This window comes from Haliotis cracherodii, unplaced genomic scaffold (genome assembly GCF_022045235.1).
Source record: "Haliotis cracherodii isolate W230 unplaced genomic scaffold, xgHalCrac1.p SCAF_14, whole genome shotgun sequence".
NCBI lineage: Eukaryota > Metazoa > Mollusca > Gastropoda > Lepetellida > Haliotidae > Haliotis > Haliotis cracherodii.
This window is the reverse complement of record NW_027266269.1, coordinates 34,254,525-34,274,103: the sequence shown is the minus strand read 5'-3', so window position 1 is coordinate 34,274,103 and position 19,579 is coordinate 34,254,525. Positions and strand designations below refer to the sequence as shown.

The window sequence follows — 19,579 nt, the reverse complement described above, 5'->3', positions numbered from 1 at the left end:
AATACTTTGTGCCTCATTAGAATTTAAAAAATAAAAAACCAGTTCCATATATGCGAATACTATAGCTTGAATCATGACCATTACAAAGGTCAGTCTCATCAGTTTGAGTTTCTTCTGTGTTTCAGAGATGGCTCTGAGTGTGTAATCTGGTTGCACCCTTCGTCTGTGATAAGTTACTTTTAGCAGTATCACTACACTTCCAATTATTATCAAACAGCTTTTAAGTAGGTAACCCACTGTCCACCATGATGTTGCAGCGTTCGGATTGGGTAATAAAATGATTGCTTCACAGTCCAATACAAAAAAAGTCATATGACAAAGGTATCAATCCCCAAACGAAGCACAGTATCCAAGTTGTTATTATGATGACTACGACCCTTCTCCATGTGACGATAGTCTTGTAGGATGCTCCCTTGCAGACAGCCAGATACAAGTTGACGTTGATGGCAAACAGGAGACATAAGCTGACAGATTTACCTGTTTGCCTCAGAACCTGAGCAGCTTGTTGATATGAACTACCTCGTGCCACGGCCCTGGTATAGAGAAACGTCATGCTGGATACTTCTTGTATCAACCATGCTACCTGTTCGTTCAACAGCAAAACTCCAGAGAATCCCCTGAGTGAGGGTGTCAGGCTGATGATCACAATAAGGGAGACTGTGTTGACCACACATACCGATTCAGCTACATATATTGGAATATGACTTCTAAAAGATGTTCCGTTGCACTGGTCCATATTGGAACATGAATTGCAGAAACAGTTGTGATGTTACACTGCTCCTTCGGTCTGAAAGTGAACACATGGAAAAGGATATGCTACCACTTGTGACTAGGACAGCTGTGTGATTCCATAAAGCACAGAGCACACCCACTGATCCAACGGGATGTCAAGAGTTGTACGTCTTCATCATTCCGAAGATGAACTCACAAGACAATCACATCTGAGAAACTCCCAGTCGCCAACAACAGTGAAATATGATAGAATAGAAGAGATGTATGTGGTCGCATTAACTCTGAAATGTAACAAAGGTCTCAGCACGTATTGGGAGAGGGCGTTATAACAATCCCACTGGGATTGATATTAGAAGCATTAGTGAAAGAATCTTTGTTTTGTAAATGTGTCATTACCCATTAACTATCTACAGCGTAGGGTAACTGGCGTCATGTCGATTTTGCCAAGTCTGTCCACGTCAGCAGTCATTATCTGACAAAGACAGTGGTCCACCTGAACTCAATGCATTGTGTCTTGTTTACGATGAATATGTTAATTGGTCCTACCACGATAGACCTTCAGGCACATCTCCTTGGTAGCAAAACAAGAAATATAACCAGGGTGAATCTGGGATTTGATTCCACGATCATATATTATTGACACGTCCGACAGTATTTCATGAAAAGAAGATATACAGTAAACTACGGTTAAAACGAACTCAAAGCGACCACTGATTTTAGCTTATATACAGCAAATGGCCGGGACCAAAAATATGTTCGTTATATCCGTCAGCTCGTTATAAGCGTGTTCGTTATAAACGTAGTTTACTGTATTGTGCGAATTTCAAACCTGCTTTCAGATTAGAGTTACTTGCGTTGGGTTTGAGTAGTGACAGGATGAAAAAAATAAATTGTCAGCAATACTGTATTCATTCCTGTTACATTGATTATTATTGATTATTATAAGTATTGATATAACTTCCGACGATATGCAGTGCAATGTAATATTCAAAGTACAGTAAACTACGTTTAGAACGAACTGACGGATATAACTAACTTCGGTTATATCGAACAAAAATCAGTGGTCCCTTTGAGTTCGTTATAACCGTGGTATGTTCATTGAGGACAATTGTTTAGTGACAAAACTAAGTATTTGAAAATAAATTGGTACACAGACATGTAACAATTTATGTCGCATAATTCCATTGGCTTTCTCTAGGAAATTTAATTTGAATGTTAATACTACTAACAAGGATTTCCAAAGGCTGATTCCCGTAGTTCGACCATTCTTTCAGTAGATCAGACATCAGACAATTCTAGATTATATGCAATTGTTGTTACTGTTGGTCCTCTACTGTTAGTCCTCCATATACTATATATATTGTGTACAATGTTCGCCTTTAGAGTGTTAAAGACGGTGTTATCTATAAGGGGGCACGGGTGGCCCAGTCGTCTAAGGCGCCGCGATATTCGCTGTGCAGAGTTGCGTCCTTTGGGCACGCCAGAAACCTATGATTGTGGGTTCGAATCCCGGTTCGCCCAAATTATGTTTCTAGGTTTGTCAGCACCATACCCGTGCTCGTGGGTTTCACCGAAGTGGTAAACGTCTGAGACCTGAAAAATGTGACCTGCATCACTTCGGGCTTTCCTCCCACATTAAGCTGACACGCTGCGATATTAATGGAAATACTGTTAAAAGCGGCGTTAAACCCAACTCACTCACTCACTGTTATCTATAAAGTGTGTCTACTTTGTAGATACATCTACCTACGCCTAGAACATTCAATGTAACTGACATACTTATGTATCATGCAAATGCACCATGAATACAAATGTATTTGACCCGTGAAGATCCGGGGTAGTATAGGTCTTCCGCAACCCATGCTTGCCGTAAAGGGCGACTATGCCTGTCGTAAGTGGCGACAAATTGGATCGGGTGGTCAGGCTCGCTGACTTGGTTGAAACATGTCATCGATCCCAATTGCGTGGATCGATGCTCATGATGTCAATCACTGGATTGTCTGGTCAAGACTCGATTTTTGTCAGACCGCCGTGATAGAGCTAGAATATTGCAGTGCGGCATAAAGCAGCATAGCAACCAACCAAACCATCAAATCGACGACGACATGTACACATTCTTCAAGTCAACACAGGGACATCGACGACGACACATTTTTCTGTCAACACAAGGACATCGTCGACGACACACTCTTCTGTCAACACAGGGACATCGACGACGACACCATTCTGTCAACACAGGGACATCGACGACGACACCCTTCTGTCAACACAGGGACATCGACGACGACACATTTTTCTGTCAACACAAGGACATCGTCGACGACACACTCTTCTGTCAACACAGGGACATCGACGACGACACCATTCTGTCAACACAGGGACATCGACGACGACACCCTTCTGTCAACACAGGGACATCGACGACGACACATTTTTCTGCAACACAAGGACATCGTCGACGATACACTCTTCTGTCAACACAGGGACATCGACGATGACACACTCTTCTGTCAACACAAGGACATCGACGACACACTCTTCTGTCAGCACAGGGACACCGACGATGACACACCCTTCTGTCAACACAGGGACACCGTCGACGACACACCCTTCTGTCAACACAGGGACATCGTCGACGACACACTCTTCTGTCAACACAGGGACATCGACGACGACACACTCTTCTGTCAACACAGGGACATCGTCGACGACACACTCTTCTGTCAACACAGGGACATCGACGACGACGACACTCTTCTGTCAACACAGGGACACCGTCGACGACACACTCTTCTGTCAACACAGGGACATCGACGACGACACACCCTTCAGTCAACACAGGGACATCGACGACGACACTCTCTTCTGTCGACACAGGGACATCGACGACGACACACTCTTCTGTCAACACAGGGACACCGACGACGACACACTCTTCTGTCAACACAGGAACATCGACGACGACACACCCTTCTGTCAACACAAGGACATCGACGACGACACACTCTTCTGTCAACACAGGGACACCGACGACGACACCCTTCTGTCAACACAGGGACATCGACGACGACACACTCTTCTGTCAACACAGGGACACCGACGACACACTCTTCTGTCAACACAGAGACATCGACGACGACACACTCTTCTGTCAACACAGGAACATCGACACGCTCTACAAGTCAACACAGGGACATCGACGACGACACACTCTTCTGTCAACACAGGGACATCGACGACGACACACTCTTCAGTCAACACAGAGACATCGACGACGACGACACCCTTCTGTCAACACAGGGACACCGACGACACACTCTTCTATCAACACAGGAACATCGACGACGACACACTCTTCTGTCAACACAGGAACATCGACACGCTCTACAAGTCAACACAGGGACATCGACGACGACACACTCTTCTGTCAACACAGGGACACCGACGACGACACACTCTTCAGTCAACACAGGGACATCGACGACGACACACCCTTCTGTCAACACAGGGACATCGACGACGACACACCCTTCTATCAACACAGGGACACCGACGACGACACACTCTTCTGTCAACACAGGGACATCGACGACGACGACACCCTTCTGTCAACACAGGGACACCGGAGCGACAACCTTCTGTCAACACAGGGACACCGACGACGACACACTCTTCTGTCAACACAGAGACATCGACGACGACACACTCTTCTGTCAACACAGGGACATCGACGACGACACACCCTTCTGTCAACACAGGGACACCGACGACGACACCCTTCTGTCAACAGAGGGACATCGACGACGACACACCCAACACAGGGACATCGACGACGACACACTCTTCTGTCAACACAGGGACACCGACGACGACACCCTTCTGTCAACACAGGGACACCGACGACGACACCCTTCTGTCAACACAGGGACACCGACGACGACACACTCTTCTGTCAACACAGGGACACCGACGACGACACCCTTCTGTCAACACAGGGACATCGACGACGACACACCCTTCAGTCAGCACAGGGACATCGACAACGACTATATGGAGACAGTTTACTTCGTAGTAGCTGCAGTATTGCTACTGGCGACTACAGAGGCACGTCGGACAACATACTATCGTAGAACGTCCATTTCGTAAAGGTATTATAGTGTACGTAAACATTCGGATAGACTGACATTAAGCTTGTTTCGCCGTCCGCCCCTCCTGTCCATTTTTTAAGCCCTGTTAAACTACTTTTCTACACTGATTTTGTTTTTTGACAAGATTCCATCGTTTTGGGCACACCATGCCGGACTCCATTAGGAACATGACCGTGGTCACCATGGCCTTTGGACCATCTCTTAATAGTGTCAAGCAGCAGGCTGTACGACCCAACGGTGATGTTGTTTATGGGAATAAACTTAATTTTAATAACTTTGTAACATTCAACAAATTATATTTGAAAACTTACCCCTTGCGACGCAATCAATTTTGACAAAGGGAAACAATTGAAAGAAAGCTGTTTTTACTGGCCTTATCACAATATTCGGAACATACAATAATTACGTTTTACAGCTAGCCTTGCGGTGAAAATTGGTTGTTGTGCTGCATGCCTGTTATCAGTAGAAGCAACAAAGCCATTTCCATAATCATAAGAAATCTCCGCTAAAAGGCTATTGTACGATGCCGACTATGTCATTATCATGTACTATTGAACATTACTGTAAATCTTGATATTAACGCCAGCGTGAATTAAATGCGAAAAATGCGAGTGGTCTTTGCTCGCATCATTAAACATCGCATTATGTGAACAATAAGACATTTTGGATAGCAGAAATACCAACTTAGACATACGCTGAAAACAAACAACTATGTATTCCACATCACTGTTTATTGAGCAGCAATTGTTACAAGTATATAAACAATGTCATTCAAACACTAATAAAAACCTGTGAATTGTCACTGCTGGGGTCAAGACACACTTAGGTCATCACTGATCACACCTGCACGTCCAGACAGACGCCACCCAACATGGTGTCTTTGCTCTTTGCGACTGCATCAAAGGCCGACACGAGCCAGCGTGCACGTATTGTTTTAGCTGAAGTACTCTACTAAGCGCTAATAAGCGGTGCTATTTGGTGTGTGATTGAATTAATGTAAGGTTGGATTAAGGTGTGGATTCTCCTGTAAACCTGTATTACATATTGCATGAAGATACTTCTCTGTCGTGGATAACTTTCATAAATTAAATAAAACATAAACTACCGAGCAAAAGAAAGTTTTCACCGACTTCACTTGACCAAACAGCAAAAAAAAAGGCATATGTGAGATTTATGATGATTAATTTATAAACAGAAAACATTTTCCATGAATTATAATGACAATGCATGTTAAAGCCGATATTGCATTCTCCGCAATACACAAAGAAAGAATCAAGGGGTCCAAATTTAAAATTACACAAATCAGAGTTCATTGAAAAAGTGCATGAAGAGTCCATTAATGACACAGTAGTCAGGTAGCACGTCATCAATAGCGAGTGTGACCACCCTGGGCATCCATGCACGCCATTGACGTCGTCAGTCGGCGGATAACGTAAACAGGAATCTTGTTCCATATGTGTTCAATAGAGTCTGTTCAAGTTTCTGTCGGTTCGCTGGAGTCGGTACATGTTGTCTCAGCTGACGATCAAGATGATCCCAGAGATGTTCAATGAGGTTCATGCCTGGAGAACGGGTGTGCAGAGTTGCGTCCCTTGGGCACGCCAGAAACTTATGATTGTGGGTTCGAATCCCGGTTCGCCCCAATTATGTTTCTAGGTTTGTCAGCACCATACCCGTGCTCGTGGGTTTCACCGAAGTGGTAAACGTCTGAGACCTGCATCACTTGGGGGTTTCCTCCCACATTAAGCTGATACGCCGTGATATGACTGGAATACTGTTAAAAGCGGCGCTAAACCCAACTCACTCACTAATTGTTTTTTTTAAAAGAAATTGAATTGTTCCATAAATTTTGATTAATGTATTGAGTAAATAATATAGTTTTTTGTTTTTTGTTGTTGTTATAATTGGCAGCATAAATGTGATAACTAAGATTGTTAGTGGCTGTATCCTCGGAGGGGGTTGAAGTAGTGTAAAAGATTGTCCCCTGGAGAGGGTATGTGAGACCACGTCATTCAAAGTAGATTTATTCTTTGAACACCCTTTAATCGTAGAATATATGTTGTTTTAAAAAAGCTTATTATGTTGTTTTTTTATAACATTTTAATAAATGTGTTCATAATCGCCAACAGCTGAAGGGATGATGTAAATCCGCCTGGGGTCCTTGCAAGAAGCTAAAGTACCGTAAGTCCCCATGGTCCCCAGTGTGGTGATCTATACCTTCAGTTGTTGGAGACCAATATGTAGCCTGTTTTTTATATTTTAAGTATTTTTCTGTGATAAGTCTAGTTATTTTAATGTCCTGTGCTGGCATTTTTTTTTTATATGTATCATTCAAAGTATTTATGATGTTTAACCTTTGATAGTCACGATATGGCAGAAATATTGCCGATGTGGCTTACAATTTAACTCACACATTGACATCGGCACACGCACGCACGCACGCACGCACGCACGCCCCCCCCCCCCCCCCCCCCCCCACACACACACACACACCTGCACCACACACACACACACACACACACCACCACCACACGCACACACTGAAATAATCGGTTCCCAACCCGGCAAGAATGATAGCCAGTTCCCGGAGCTCTCTATTACCGAGAGTGTAACGAAGGTGTCTCGGCTGGGAAGGAGCTTGGTTGTCAACAAGAAAAGGGAGGTAACTCTCAAAATATACATGAACCAAAATGGCGTCTCTTGTTGCTAGTCAAACGTAAACAAAGACATTTAAAGGCAATTGATCTGTTGAGTTCGGTGTTTTCTTATTGACATTCGTGATTTTAGGCATTTTAATAAGCTGTTTCGTTGAAACGCAAGAATGTAGTTAACCTAGCACTGCCTTTGCGGGCATATCTTCCTTTTGGAAGATACATGTCGGTTGATAAGCGAACAAAGCAGCTGATCAGTTGATATAGCACTTGACAAACCTTATTTGTGATACAATGAAAATATACGTTCAGCCTATACCTTCAATATGAGTTCGAAGTATTACCAGGACTATCAGTTGTGTATTCACATATTTCTTTCCTTGTGATGAAATGCCACAAACGCAAATGTTTTTTTAAAAAAAACTACACGTCATTATTCATAATCCTAAACAACAAAATCCTCTCTCAGTCTGATCTAGATCTACTGGAAACTAGTACTTTGGATTTGGCGACAAATAGGAGTTGTTAATTAAATAAATCTTTGGAAAATTTGAAAAAGTGCAAAAATTTCAAATGTGTGGCACACTTGAGCAAGGTGTCAAACATTGTTGTGCAGAGTTACATACCTTAGTTGTGCCAGGAACCAGTGATCATGTGTTTTGATTCCCACATTTACCATGATTATATATTCTGCTTTGTTTATGTAGAATACCATTTGTTTTGCAAAGTTGGGACTGTCTATGTAATGCCTTGAAATATGCCAGAAGACTTCATGTCCGATCATTAAATCATTTTTAATCAGACTGAGGCATACACACATGATTGACAAGTTGCAATCTTAAAAATTATTTTCAGGCCAGACATTTTTATTTCTTTATGATTTTATTCTTAAAAATCATATCTGTACAATGTGATTATTTTGCCATGTGCCCTGTGATAAGAAGAAAATGCAACAAGATCAAGACTTGATTGTTTTTACAAATTCTGTTCTTCCTGTCATTTGTGTAATTGTTTCACTTTGTCCATTTGCTATACATAATAAAACCAGCTTGTCTTGTTCAATTGTATTGTAACTGGAAATGTATATGCAAAAGGAAACAGAAATATAGAAATATACCAAAAAGATATTAAAAAATGTTTTTTTTCTGATATAGATTTTTCAGTTTTCATTTTTCCAGGTCAGCAAATTCCATAAAATGTTAAAAAATAACTCTTCTTATTCTCCCTTAGTGAGCATCCCTGATGGGGTGTGGGAACAGTACATCAAGCTCTGGAGAAGACCTGGGGAAGAAGGGAGAAGGCGGGAAGAAGGGAAAAGAGCTGGAGAAGAAGGAAGAAGACCTGGGGAAGAAGGAAGAAGACCTAGGGAAGAAGGGAGAAGAAGGGAAGAAGGGAGAAGACCTGGGGAAGATGGATGGGAAGGCAGATCAAGAACAACATAGTCAACAGCACAATAGCCACCAAACGTTGCAAACATCACCAAGTAAACAAGTACCTCCTACAGGGCAAGGTTAGGTTTAGATCACTGCTTGGTAGGCGAGCCAATTTGAGAGAAAAGACACCAGTGAAGATCCAGATTAGAATTGGTATTCAGCAACACATACTTGTCGTAAAAGACTAGTCTCTCATGCAGCGCCAGAAACAAATATATCCAATACAGACCTTGCAAGTCTATAAGTATAATAGTGAGCAAGTCTAGATCACTGCAGTTTCTGAAAATGAAGAGTCTCTGGGCTCCTTTTTATTATCTTTTATTAAGATGATTTAACAACTGTTTTTCTGTAAAATATGCTCATTTCAGAAACTAAATGTTAGTCCAGTAAGAGCTAGGAGACTACACTTGTAGTAAGAGGCAATTAACAGGATTGGGTGGTCAGGCTCGCTGACTTGGTAGATGCATGTCATCTTATCATAATTGTGTAGATTGATGCTCATGATGTCAATCACTTGATTGTCAGGTGAAATTGGACTTAACGTCGCATCCAAGATTATTGCACTTATATAGCGACGTGCATGTACATGTGTGTTTGGCTGCTGGTACTAGTCCGGACTGATGCCGATTTTATAGTGCTAACCCACTGAGATAGCATGCCGCAGTTTAACATGAATACCCCACTCAGACACAGTATACTGACTCCGAGCCGACCAGTCATTGTTAAGACCGTTGATGCCTAGCGCCAGGCAGGGTAACAACAAGTACCATGTTTTAACGTGTTTTGGTATGACTTGGCTGGGTATTAAGCCTCGGACCTTCTGCTCTATGACTGGACAATGGAGACAAATGAACTGATCTGAAACCCTGTGTTGTATCTCAATACTTCTTCACATCATTTATGGCTATCTCAGTGTTTTGTTACATTTTCCTTTGCAGCTCAAAATAAAACTTCCAATGCCAATACACCTACGCCAGAACCCACATCAGAAATAAAAACAAAAGAAAAGGAACATGCAGTTCCTACAAAAACAACAGCAGAAGAAAAACAACAGCTTGAAGGAAATCTAGCTATGTCAAGCTCACCAAGAAAGACACGTATTCAGGGTGCTTCCCAGGGAAAGACAACTCTAGAAGCTAAGAAAATTGAGAGTGAAGCAAATGAGAGTTATCTCCCCCTGGAGCCTGAATCACAGCGACGGTTTGATGCAACGTTGCAATGTTGTTGTTTGTTGTTGACTCCAGACAGTGTTATGAATGCAGTAGATAAGAATGTCACACGACTACAGCTGCACAATGCTTTGCCCTCAACACATTCCGTGTTTCACTTGGTGAAGAAACTTCAAAATTTACGGGTAGGTATGAAAATCATCAATCTCATTAAAATCAGATCTTAGTTCTCGCTACCACTAAACAGAGATCTGAGGACATCCCATTAGGGGTCACGTCAGAACGAGCTTTCATTCGACCAATCATGAAAGTGACTTTTGGAATGTGATTTCTAATCATGCAGCCTCGAAAACTTTAAAACGGGGTATTTCGAACGATAGTTACGGGCTTAACTACTGAATCTATACAATTTAGACCATATATTAGCCATTCGAGAATGTTCTTTTGTTCAGGTTTCAAATTTTGAAGTGAGAATTTGTCAAAATATGTTTCGAAGTGTAGTTGCCGATTTGAAATTAGTGCCGTAAAGCACGAGAAAGCTGCCTTCTGATTGGCTAATGTCGACTTCTTGTCAGTAGCTCCATTGGTCGGCCAGAGTTCGCGTAAGGTCAGTCTGATGTGACCCGTAATGGGATCTCAGATCTTTGTTCAGTGGCGACGAGAACTAAGATCTGAATTTAAGGAGATTGGAAAATCATGAAATTGTTGACAGTGATCTCACTGGGTATGACTTGCATGGACCAAACACTCCTGTAACTAGTGAGACCAACTTGCTTTACAGATTTTTTTTACGGGAAAACACCTGTTGGTAGGTGGAGAAACAAAAACAACTAAAAAATCAGTTTTTTAGTTTTCTGCTTTATACAGGTCCACTGGTTTTAAAAATTATAAATGGTTTAACGTGGGAGAAGAGCTTTCAACACAGCCGTTGGTTTAACCAATGCAAACTTTGGGAATACTGTCGTTCATCTATGCATCCTATCAATTTCAGGAAAAACAACAAACTTTATTTGGATTCCCATGTTTAATATGTGTCAACTTTAGTGGGTCCTTATTTAGCAAATATGTTTTGGGTGCAATATGCTGTCAGCTTATCGGTGGGATAAAAAAAAGAGAACAAATATGTTCCGTTGCAACAAAATTTACAGTCGTCCGATCCGTAAAGCAAGTAAAAAACGTGTGGCCTCTATAACAAAAGACTTACATGGCCAGAAATATGTATTAAAACAGGAAATGCAGTTATGGAGTTCAGTGGATCCTAATTTGCCAAATCACCAATCATTCTGAAGTCTGTTCTATTTTAAGGCAGTAGACAAGGGTAATAGACATATGTTAGACAGTTAGACACATGCTGTAGACCTTAGACATGTATTGTACTCGAGAAATGAACACTTGATAGACAGTCGAGTTGAGACCACAGCTTGTAATGGGCATTAAACAATTCCAAAGTCCATGTTTTTATTCTCATTTTATTCTCTCTCTCTCTCTCTCTCTCTCTCTCTCTCTCTCTCTCTCTCTCTCTCTCTCTCTCTCTCTCTCTCTTTCTCTCTCTCTCTCTCTCACCATCACCTACTCACTCAACCATCCACTCACACACTCACTCACCCTACCATCCACCCACCCACCCGCCCACCCACCATCACTCACCCACCCACATACCCATTCATTCACCGACCATCACTAACCCACCCACCCACCCACCCATTCACTCACTCACTCACTCACTCACTCACTCACTCTTGCAGGTATTGGACCTCTCCGGCAATAATCTTGGCCCCCAAGGTTTCCGGAGTGTCTGTTTGGCAATGTGTTCCAACACTTCAGTCATCAGGCTCAACCTCGCAGACAACAGATGTGACACAGACAGTGCTGTGAGTATTTGCAGCAATAGACCAGTGAAGACCTGGCAAGAATAGGTCTTCAGTAACCCATACTTGCCTTAAAAGGCGACTATGCTTGTCAGAAGAAGCGACTAACAAGATCGGGTAGTCAGGCTCGCTGAGTTGGTTGATGCATGTCAGCATATCCCAACTGCGTTGATCGATGCTCATCAAATCAATCACTTGATTTTCTGGGCCAGACTCGATTATTTACAGACCGCTGTCATATAACTGGAATATTGCTGAGTGCGGCGTTAAACAACAAACCAAATCTGCAGCAGGTACTAAGCACATGCTTGGAATTAGTGGTGCCTTGCTTACTTGTTTAAATAATCCTGGTGAAAGTTAACTAAAATCCTTAAATCGAGCCCTGGCACTAGGATACACATTATAGTAAGTAAGTACTGTATTTGATGTAATTAGCGCCCCACTCTAATAAATGCCTACGGCCATATTTGCTAAGCATGCGAATAGTATTTTTGTAAGAGACATGGATGTCTAAGGGGGTAAAATACGGATACAGATTGTTTTCTGCGTTCGCCAAACCACAAAAATTTACCTGCATTATAATAAGTGCCCTCCTTTTCTAATTTTGAGAGCGCCCTGGGCTCTTATTATGTCAAATATAGTATTGTTTTACGTTGCTTTCAGCAATATTCCAGCAATCTCACAGAAGGAGACTAATACAGATTATAACATTTGCTGTAGACGAGATGGTGCCACAAATCTTTTGGACACCCAGGGGGCACAGATGGCCCAGTTGTCTAAGGTGCCATGATTCGCTGTGCAGAGTTGTGACCCTTGTGGGTTCGAATCCCGGTTCGCCCTGATTATGTTTCTAGATTGTGGGTTCGAATCCCGGTTCGCCCTGATTATGTTTCTAGATTTGTCACCACCTCACCCGTGCTCGTGGGTTTCACCGAAGAGGTAAACGTCTGAGACCTGCATCACTTCGGGCTTTCCTCCCACATTAAGCTGACACGCTGTGATATAACTGGAATACTGTTAAAAGTGGCGTTAAACCCAACTCACTCACTCATTGCCTGGGGCTTTGAATCCCGGTTCGCCCCGATGATGTTTCTAGGTTTGTCAGCACCATACCCGTGCTCGTGGGTTTCACTGAAGTGGTAAATGTTTGAGACCTACATCACTTGGGGCTTTCCTGCCACATTAAGCTGACACGCCGTGATATAACTGGAATAGTGTTAAAAGCGGCGTTAAACCCAACTCACTCACTCATTGCCTGGGGCTTTGAATCCCGGTTCGCCCCGATGATGTTTCTAGGTTTGTCAGCACCATACCTGTGCTCGTGGGTTTCACTGAAGTGGTAAATGTTTGAGACCTACATCACTTTGGGCTTTCCTGCCACATTAAGCTGACACGCCATGATATAACTGGAATACTATTAAAAGCGGCGTTAAACCCAACTCACTCACTTACTCACTTTTGGACATCCAGAATAAGATGATTATGAAAAGGAATGTTTTGTTTTTGATTTGTACAAAAAGTAAAGAATGGAGATTGCACTTAGTTTGAGCATGTCATGAATATTTAGCTTTGAGAGTTTTAATCACCGACTGTGTCCTGCCACCTCCAGGAGTGTGTAGGGAGACTGGTGGCTCACAATACGTCTCTAGTGTACCTGGACGTCTCCAGTAACAATCTGGGAAAGGATTACTTTTCTCGCTGTGTCGGACCAGCTCTCAAGTCCAACTCTACTCTACAAACACTGAGGTATGTTTTTGTTTATTCCATCTTTTTAATTGTGAGTGAGTTATATCGTGGCATGCCAGATTAATGTGGGAGCAAAGCTCGATGTGATGCAGGTCTCCGATTGAAACACAGGGGAACGGGTATAGTGCTGAGAAACCTAAAAATATAATCAGGGCGAACCGGGATTCGAACCCATGAGCAAATGTTTCAGGCCTGCCCAAGGGACACAACTCTGCACAGAGAACTGCAGCACATTAGCCAAGTGGGCCTCAATAATACAATTGTTTAAAAGCACAGTAGGTTTTGAATGACTTAATTCAAAGGTTGGTAGGTAGGATTCGGTCCCATGTCAAATATTAAAGTTAAATATAATATTGAAATATGGAAATATTGGACAATGTGGAATTAAATCGAAATAGAGAATCTCACCCAAGTCTTTTGATATCAAATATATCAACAAGAGTTGATAAAAATGGAAAAACTCCAAGGCTTGCCGAGGAGTTTTTCCACTTTTATCAATGAGTGTTGATATATCTGATAATAAACAAGACACGAGGGTGAGATTTTATTTATCATCCAACATCATTCTTTCAACTTTTTCAGTTTGTAGACAGTAATAAGCAGTGTCTTAGGTGTAAAAAGTACTGCTGACAGCTTCAGTAGCAGAGCCATTAGTGATGTCATTTGATTGTAATGTCATGGTAACCGGTGACGTCACAATGGTCTGCAAAGCATTGTGATGCAATTTCATTGCAGCAATAGCTACATTGTAGATTTTGCCTGATCTCACCCTTGCGATATCTCCTGTGGGAGCCAGTTTTGGATGATAAATAGAGGTTATCACGCGAGTGTGTTTGGGGATGGTAAATATCCTGCATTAGGAATAAACATTGTATTTAGCGAGCCTTGGTGATGTATTTTTGTGTGACCCGTAATGGGATGTCCTCAGATCTTTCTTTAGCGGCAACTTAGATCTGATTTTAATGAAATTGCTTTCATACCTTACCCACTTGCACAAAGTGACCATAACTCTAAGACCATTGTTTAAATCCCATACTTTAACGTAGACTTACAATTATCTCAGCGTGAGATTGCCTGGTGTAAGTGGAACCTTGTCCTTTGCAAGGAGTGCCAATTATCCCAAGCAGAGTCTCCCTTTAACACCTAGTTTTGCTGCTCCCAGGGCGAAGAGCATCGGTTCAACCAACATGAAGGTGCTGCTGGACGTCCTGGTGGACAACATCACGCTGTCCAACGTAGATCTCAGCAGCAATGGGCTGTCCGACCGGGCCAGTCTCGGGACAGCATTCTCCCACTGGATCAAGGTAGGGGCCAGTCTTGGCACAGCATTCTCCCACTGGATCAAGGTAGGGGCCAGTCTTGGCACAGCATTCTCCCACTGGGTCAAGGTAGGAGCCAGTCTTGGCACAGCATTCTCCCACTGGTTCAAGGTAGGGGCCAGTCTCGGCACAGCATTCTCTCCCTGGATCAAGTAGGGGCAGTCTCGGCACAGCATTCTCCCACTGGATCAAGGTAGGGGTCAGTCTCGGCACAGCATTCTCTCCCTGGATCAAGTTAGGGGCCAGTCTTGGCACAGCATTCTCTCACTGGATCAAGGTAAGGCCAGTCTTGGCACAGCATTCTCTCACTGGATCAAGGTAGGGGCAGTCTCGGCACAGCATTCTCCCACTGGATCAAGGTAGGGGTCAGTCTCGGCACAGCATTCTCTCCCTGGATCAAGGTAGGGGCCAGTCTCGGCACAGCATTCTCCCACTGGATCAAGGTAGGGGCCAGTCTCGGGACAGCATTCTCCCACAGGGTCAAGGTAGGGGCCAGTCTTGGCACAGCATTCTCTCCCTGGATCAAGGTAGGGGCCAGTCTTGGCACAGCGTTCTCTCACTGGTTCAAGGTAAGGCCAGTCTCGGCACAGCATTCTCTCCCTGGATCAAGTTAGGGGCCAGTCTTGGCACAGTATTCTCTCACTGGATCAAGGTAGGGGCCAGTCTCACCACAGCATTGTCCCACTGGATCAAGGTAGGGGCCAGTCTCAGGACAGCATTCTCCCACTGGATCAAGGTAGGGGCCAGTCTTGGCACAGCGTTCTCTCACTGGTTCAAGGTAAGGCCAGTCTCGGCACAGCATTCTCTCCCTGGATCAAGTTAGGGGCTAGTCTTGGCACAGTATTCTCTCACTGGATCAAGGTAGGGGCCAGTCTTGGCACAGCATTCTCTCACTGGATCAAGGTAGGGGCCAGTCTTGGCACAGCATTCTCCCAATGGATCAAGGTAGGGGCCAGTCTCGGGACAGCATTCTCCCACTGGATCAAGTTAGGGGCCAGTCTTGGCACAGTATTCTCTCACTGGATCAAGGTAGGGGCCAGTCTTGGCACAGCATTCTCTCACTGGATCAAGGTAAGGCCAGTCTTGGCACAGCATTCTCTCACTGGATCAAGGTAAGGCCAGTCTTGGCACAGCATTCTCTCACTGGATCAAGGTAAGGCCAGTCTTGGCACAGCATTCTCTCACTGGATCAAGGTAGGAGCCAGTCTTGGCACAGCATTCTCTCCCTGGATCAAGGTAGGGGCAGTCTCGGCACAGCATTCTCCCACTGGATCAAGGTAGGGGTCAGTCTCGGCACAGCATTCTCTCCCTGGATCAAGTTAGGGGCCAGTCTCGGCACAGCATTCTCCCACTGGATCAAGGTAGGGGCCAGTCTCGGCACAGCATTCTCCCACAGGATCAAGGTAGGGGCCAGTCTCGGCACAGCATTTTTCCCACTGGATCAAGGTAGGGGTCAGTCTTGGCACAGCATTCTCCCACTGGATCAAGGTAGGGGCCAGTCTCGGCACAGCATTCTCCCACTGGATCAAGGTAGGGGCCAGTCTCGGCACAGCATTCTCCCACTGGATCAAGGTAGGGGCCAGTTTGGGCACAGCATTCTCCCACTGGATCAAGGTAGGGGCCAGTCTTGGCACAGCATTCTCCCACTGGATCAAGGTAGGGGCCAGTCTCGGCACAGCACTCTCTGACTGGATCAAGGTAGGGCCAGTCTAGGCACAGCTTTTTCCCACTGGATCAAGGTAGGGGCAGTCTTGGCACAGCTTTTTCCCACTGGATCAAGGTAGGGGCCAGTCTTGGCACAGTATTCTCCCACTGGATCAAGGTAGGGGCCAGTCTCGGCACAGCATTCTCCCACTGGATCAAGGTAGGGCCAGTCTCGGCACAGCATTCTCTCACTGGATCAAGGTAGGGGCCAGTCTTGGCACAGCCTTCTCTCACTGGATCAAGGTAGGGGCCAGTCTTGGCACAGCATTCTTTCACTGGATCAAGGTAGGGGCCAGTCTCGGCACAGCATTCTCCCACGTTGCTATATAAATGTCATCATCTTGAAGCAACTTTGAACCACATTTGACCTCATCTCACTGACGTAGGTAGGCCACATTGTTCTCATTGATGCTTTAAGATGACTGATGAAGGGAAGGGATTTGATAAGGAACGTTTCGTCCACGGGTAATGTAAAATTATTAATAGAAAAAATGTGATATTGTTTTTCTAGTTATCAGACATGTTTGTATGGCTGACAGGCAGCCTCATAAGCTTTTATATAGCATCATCAAGCACAGCTGGACTGCTGGAGTAGAGCTGAAATGGGTGCAGTAGGGTGTTTTTTAAACTACCTTAGGAAAACTTACTATTTCCAATTCAATGCTGTGTGTACTGTCTTCACTTCAAAGCAAATTATCTTCTGAAATTCTCCTAAAAATCCGAATTTTGACACATGGCAATATCTGTGAGGTCTTGCATATATAAACTGTCTGCCAGTATGTTTACAGGTCTGACTGATTGGTCATGTAAAGTTGGACTATTTTCGTTTCAGAAGCCAGGCTGTTGTCTCACCTGTGTCTCACTCAGCAGCTGCGAGATGAACCCAGCTAGCCTGTCTCTTCTGTGTGATGCCATGTCTCACAGCAACTGTCTCATTTCAGAAGCCAGGCTGTTGTCTCACCTGCGTCTCACTCAGCAGCTGCGAGATGAACCCTGCCAGCCTGTCTCTTCTGTGTGATACGATAGCTCACAGCAACTGTCTCATTTCAGAAGCCAGGCTGTTGTCTCACCTGTGTCTCACTCAGCAGCTGCGAGATGAACCCTGCTAGCCTGTCTCTTCTGTGTGATGCCTTGTCTCATAACAACTGTCTCATTTCAGAAGCCAGGCTGTTGTCTCACCTGCGTCTCACTCAGCAGCTGCGAGATGAACCCTGCCAGTCTGTCTCTTCTGTGTGATGCCTTGTCTCACAAAGACTGTCTCATTTCAGAAGCCATTCTGTTGTCTCACCTGTGTCTCACTCAGCAGCTGCGATATGAACCCTGCCAGCCTGTCTCTTCTGTGTGATGCCATGTCTCATAACAACTGTCTCATTTCAGAAGCCAGACTGTTGTCTCACCTGTGTCTCACTCAGCAGCTGCGAGATGAACCCAGCTAGCCTGTCTCTTCTGTGTGATGCCATGTCTCACAGCAACTGTCTCATTTCAGAAGCCAGGCTGTTGTCTCACCTGCGTCTCACTCAGCAGCTGCGAGATGAACCCTGCCAGCCTGTCTCTTCTGTGTGATGCGATAGCTCACAGCAACTGTCTCATTTCAGAAGCCAGGCTGTTGTCTCACCTGCGTCTCACTCAGCAGTTGCGAGATGAACCCAGCTAGCCTGTCTCTTCTGTGTGATGCCATGTCTCACAGCAACTGTCTCATTTCAGAAGCCAGGCTGTAGTCTCACCTGTGTCTCACTCAGCAGCTGCGAGATGAACCCTGCCAGCCTGTCTCTTCTGTGTGATACGATAGCTCACAGCAACTGTCTCATTTCAGAAGCCAGGCTGTAGTCTCACCTGTGTCTCACTCAGCAGCTGCGATATGAACCCTGCCAGCCTGTCTCTTCTGTGTGATACGATAGCTCACAGCAACTGTCTCATTTCAGAAGCCAGGCTGTTGTCTCACCTGTGTCTCACTCAGCAGCTGCGAGATGAACCCTGCTAGCCTGTCTCTTCTGTGTGATGCCTTGTCTCATAACAACTGTCTCATTTCAGAAGCCAGGCTGTTGTCTCACCTGTGTCTCACTCAGCAGCTGCGAGATGAACCCAGCTAGCCTGTCTCTTCTGTGTGATGCCATGTCTCACAGCAACTGTCTCATTTCAGAAGCCAGGCTGTTGTCTCACCTGCGTCTCACTCAGCAGCTGCGAGATGAACCCTGCCAGCCTGTCTCTTCTGTGTGATACGATAGCTCACAGCAACTGTCTCATTTCAGAAGCCAGGCTGTTGTCTCACCTGTGTCTCACTCAGCAGCTGCGAGATGAACCCTGCTAGCCTGTCTCTTCTGTGTGATGCCTTGTCTCATAACAACTGTCTCATTTCAGAAGCCAGGCTGTTGTCTCACCTGCGTCTCACTCAGCAGCTGCGAGATGAACCCTGCCAGTCTGTCTCTTCTGTGTGATGCCTTGTCTCACAAAGACTGTCTCATTTCAGAAGCCATTCTGTTGTCTCACCTGTGTCTCACTCAGCAGCTGCGATATGAACCCTGCCAGCCTGTCTCTTCTGTGTGATGCCATGTCTCATAACAACTGTCTCATTTCAGAAGCCAGACTGTTGTCTCACCTGTGTCTCACTCAGCAGCTGCGAGATGAACCCAGCTAGCCTGTCTCTTCTGTGTGATGCCATGTCTCACAGCAACTGTCTCATTTCAGAAGCCAGGCTGTTGTCTCACCTGCGTCTCACTCAGCAGCTGCGAGATGAACCCTGCCAGCCTGTCTCTTCTGTGTGATGCGATAGCTCACAGCAACTGTCTCATTTCAGAAGCCAGGCTGTTGT

At 44.7% G+C, this 19,579-nt stretch overlaps 2 protein-coding genes across 2 annotated transcripts in view; both read left to right on the top strand.

Moving 5' to 3' along the window:
* The first annotated feature begins 73 nt into the window (after positions 1-73).
* LOC139460389 (uncharacterized) lies at positions 74-4,878 on the top strand. The gene is made up of 2 exons (XM_071241884.1): positions 74-88; positions 2,902-4,878. The coding sequence occupies exons 1-2, from the start codon at positions 74-76 to the stop codon at positions 4,876-4,878; spliced, it is 1,992 nt and encodes a 663-aa protein (XP_071097985.1).
* A 2,668-nt stretch (positions 4,879-7,546) lies between these two features.
* LOC139460763 (uncharacterized) overlaps positions 7,547-19,579 on the top strand; it is a 35,037-nt gene continuing 23,004 nt past the window's right edge. The window contains exons 1-6 of the mRNA XM_071242234.1: positions 7,547-7,596; positions 8,762-9,041; positions 9,903-10,318; positions 11,879-12,004; positions 13,611-13,747; positions 14,910-15,051. Of these exons, the coding sequence (XP_071098335.1) occupies positions 8,774-9,041; positions 9,903-10,318; positions 11,879-12,004; positions 13,611-13,747; positions 14,910-15,051 (1,089 nt within the window). The 5' untranslated portion in view covers positions 7,547-7,596; positions 8,762-8,773. The remainder of the gene's footprint in view (positions 7,597-8,761; positions 9,042-9,902; positions 10,319-11,878; positions 12,005-13,610; positions 13,748-14,909; positions 15,052-19,579) is intronic.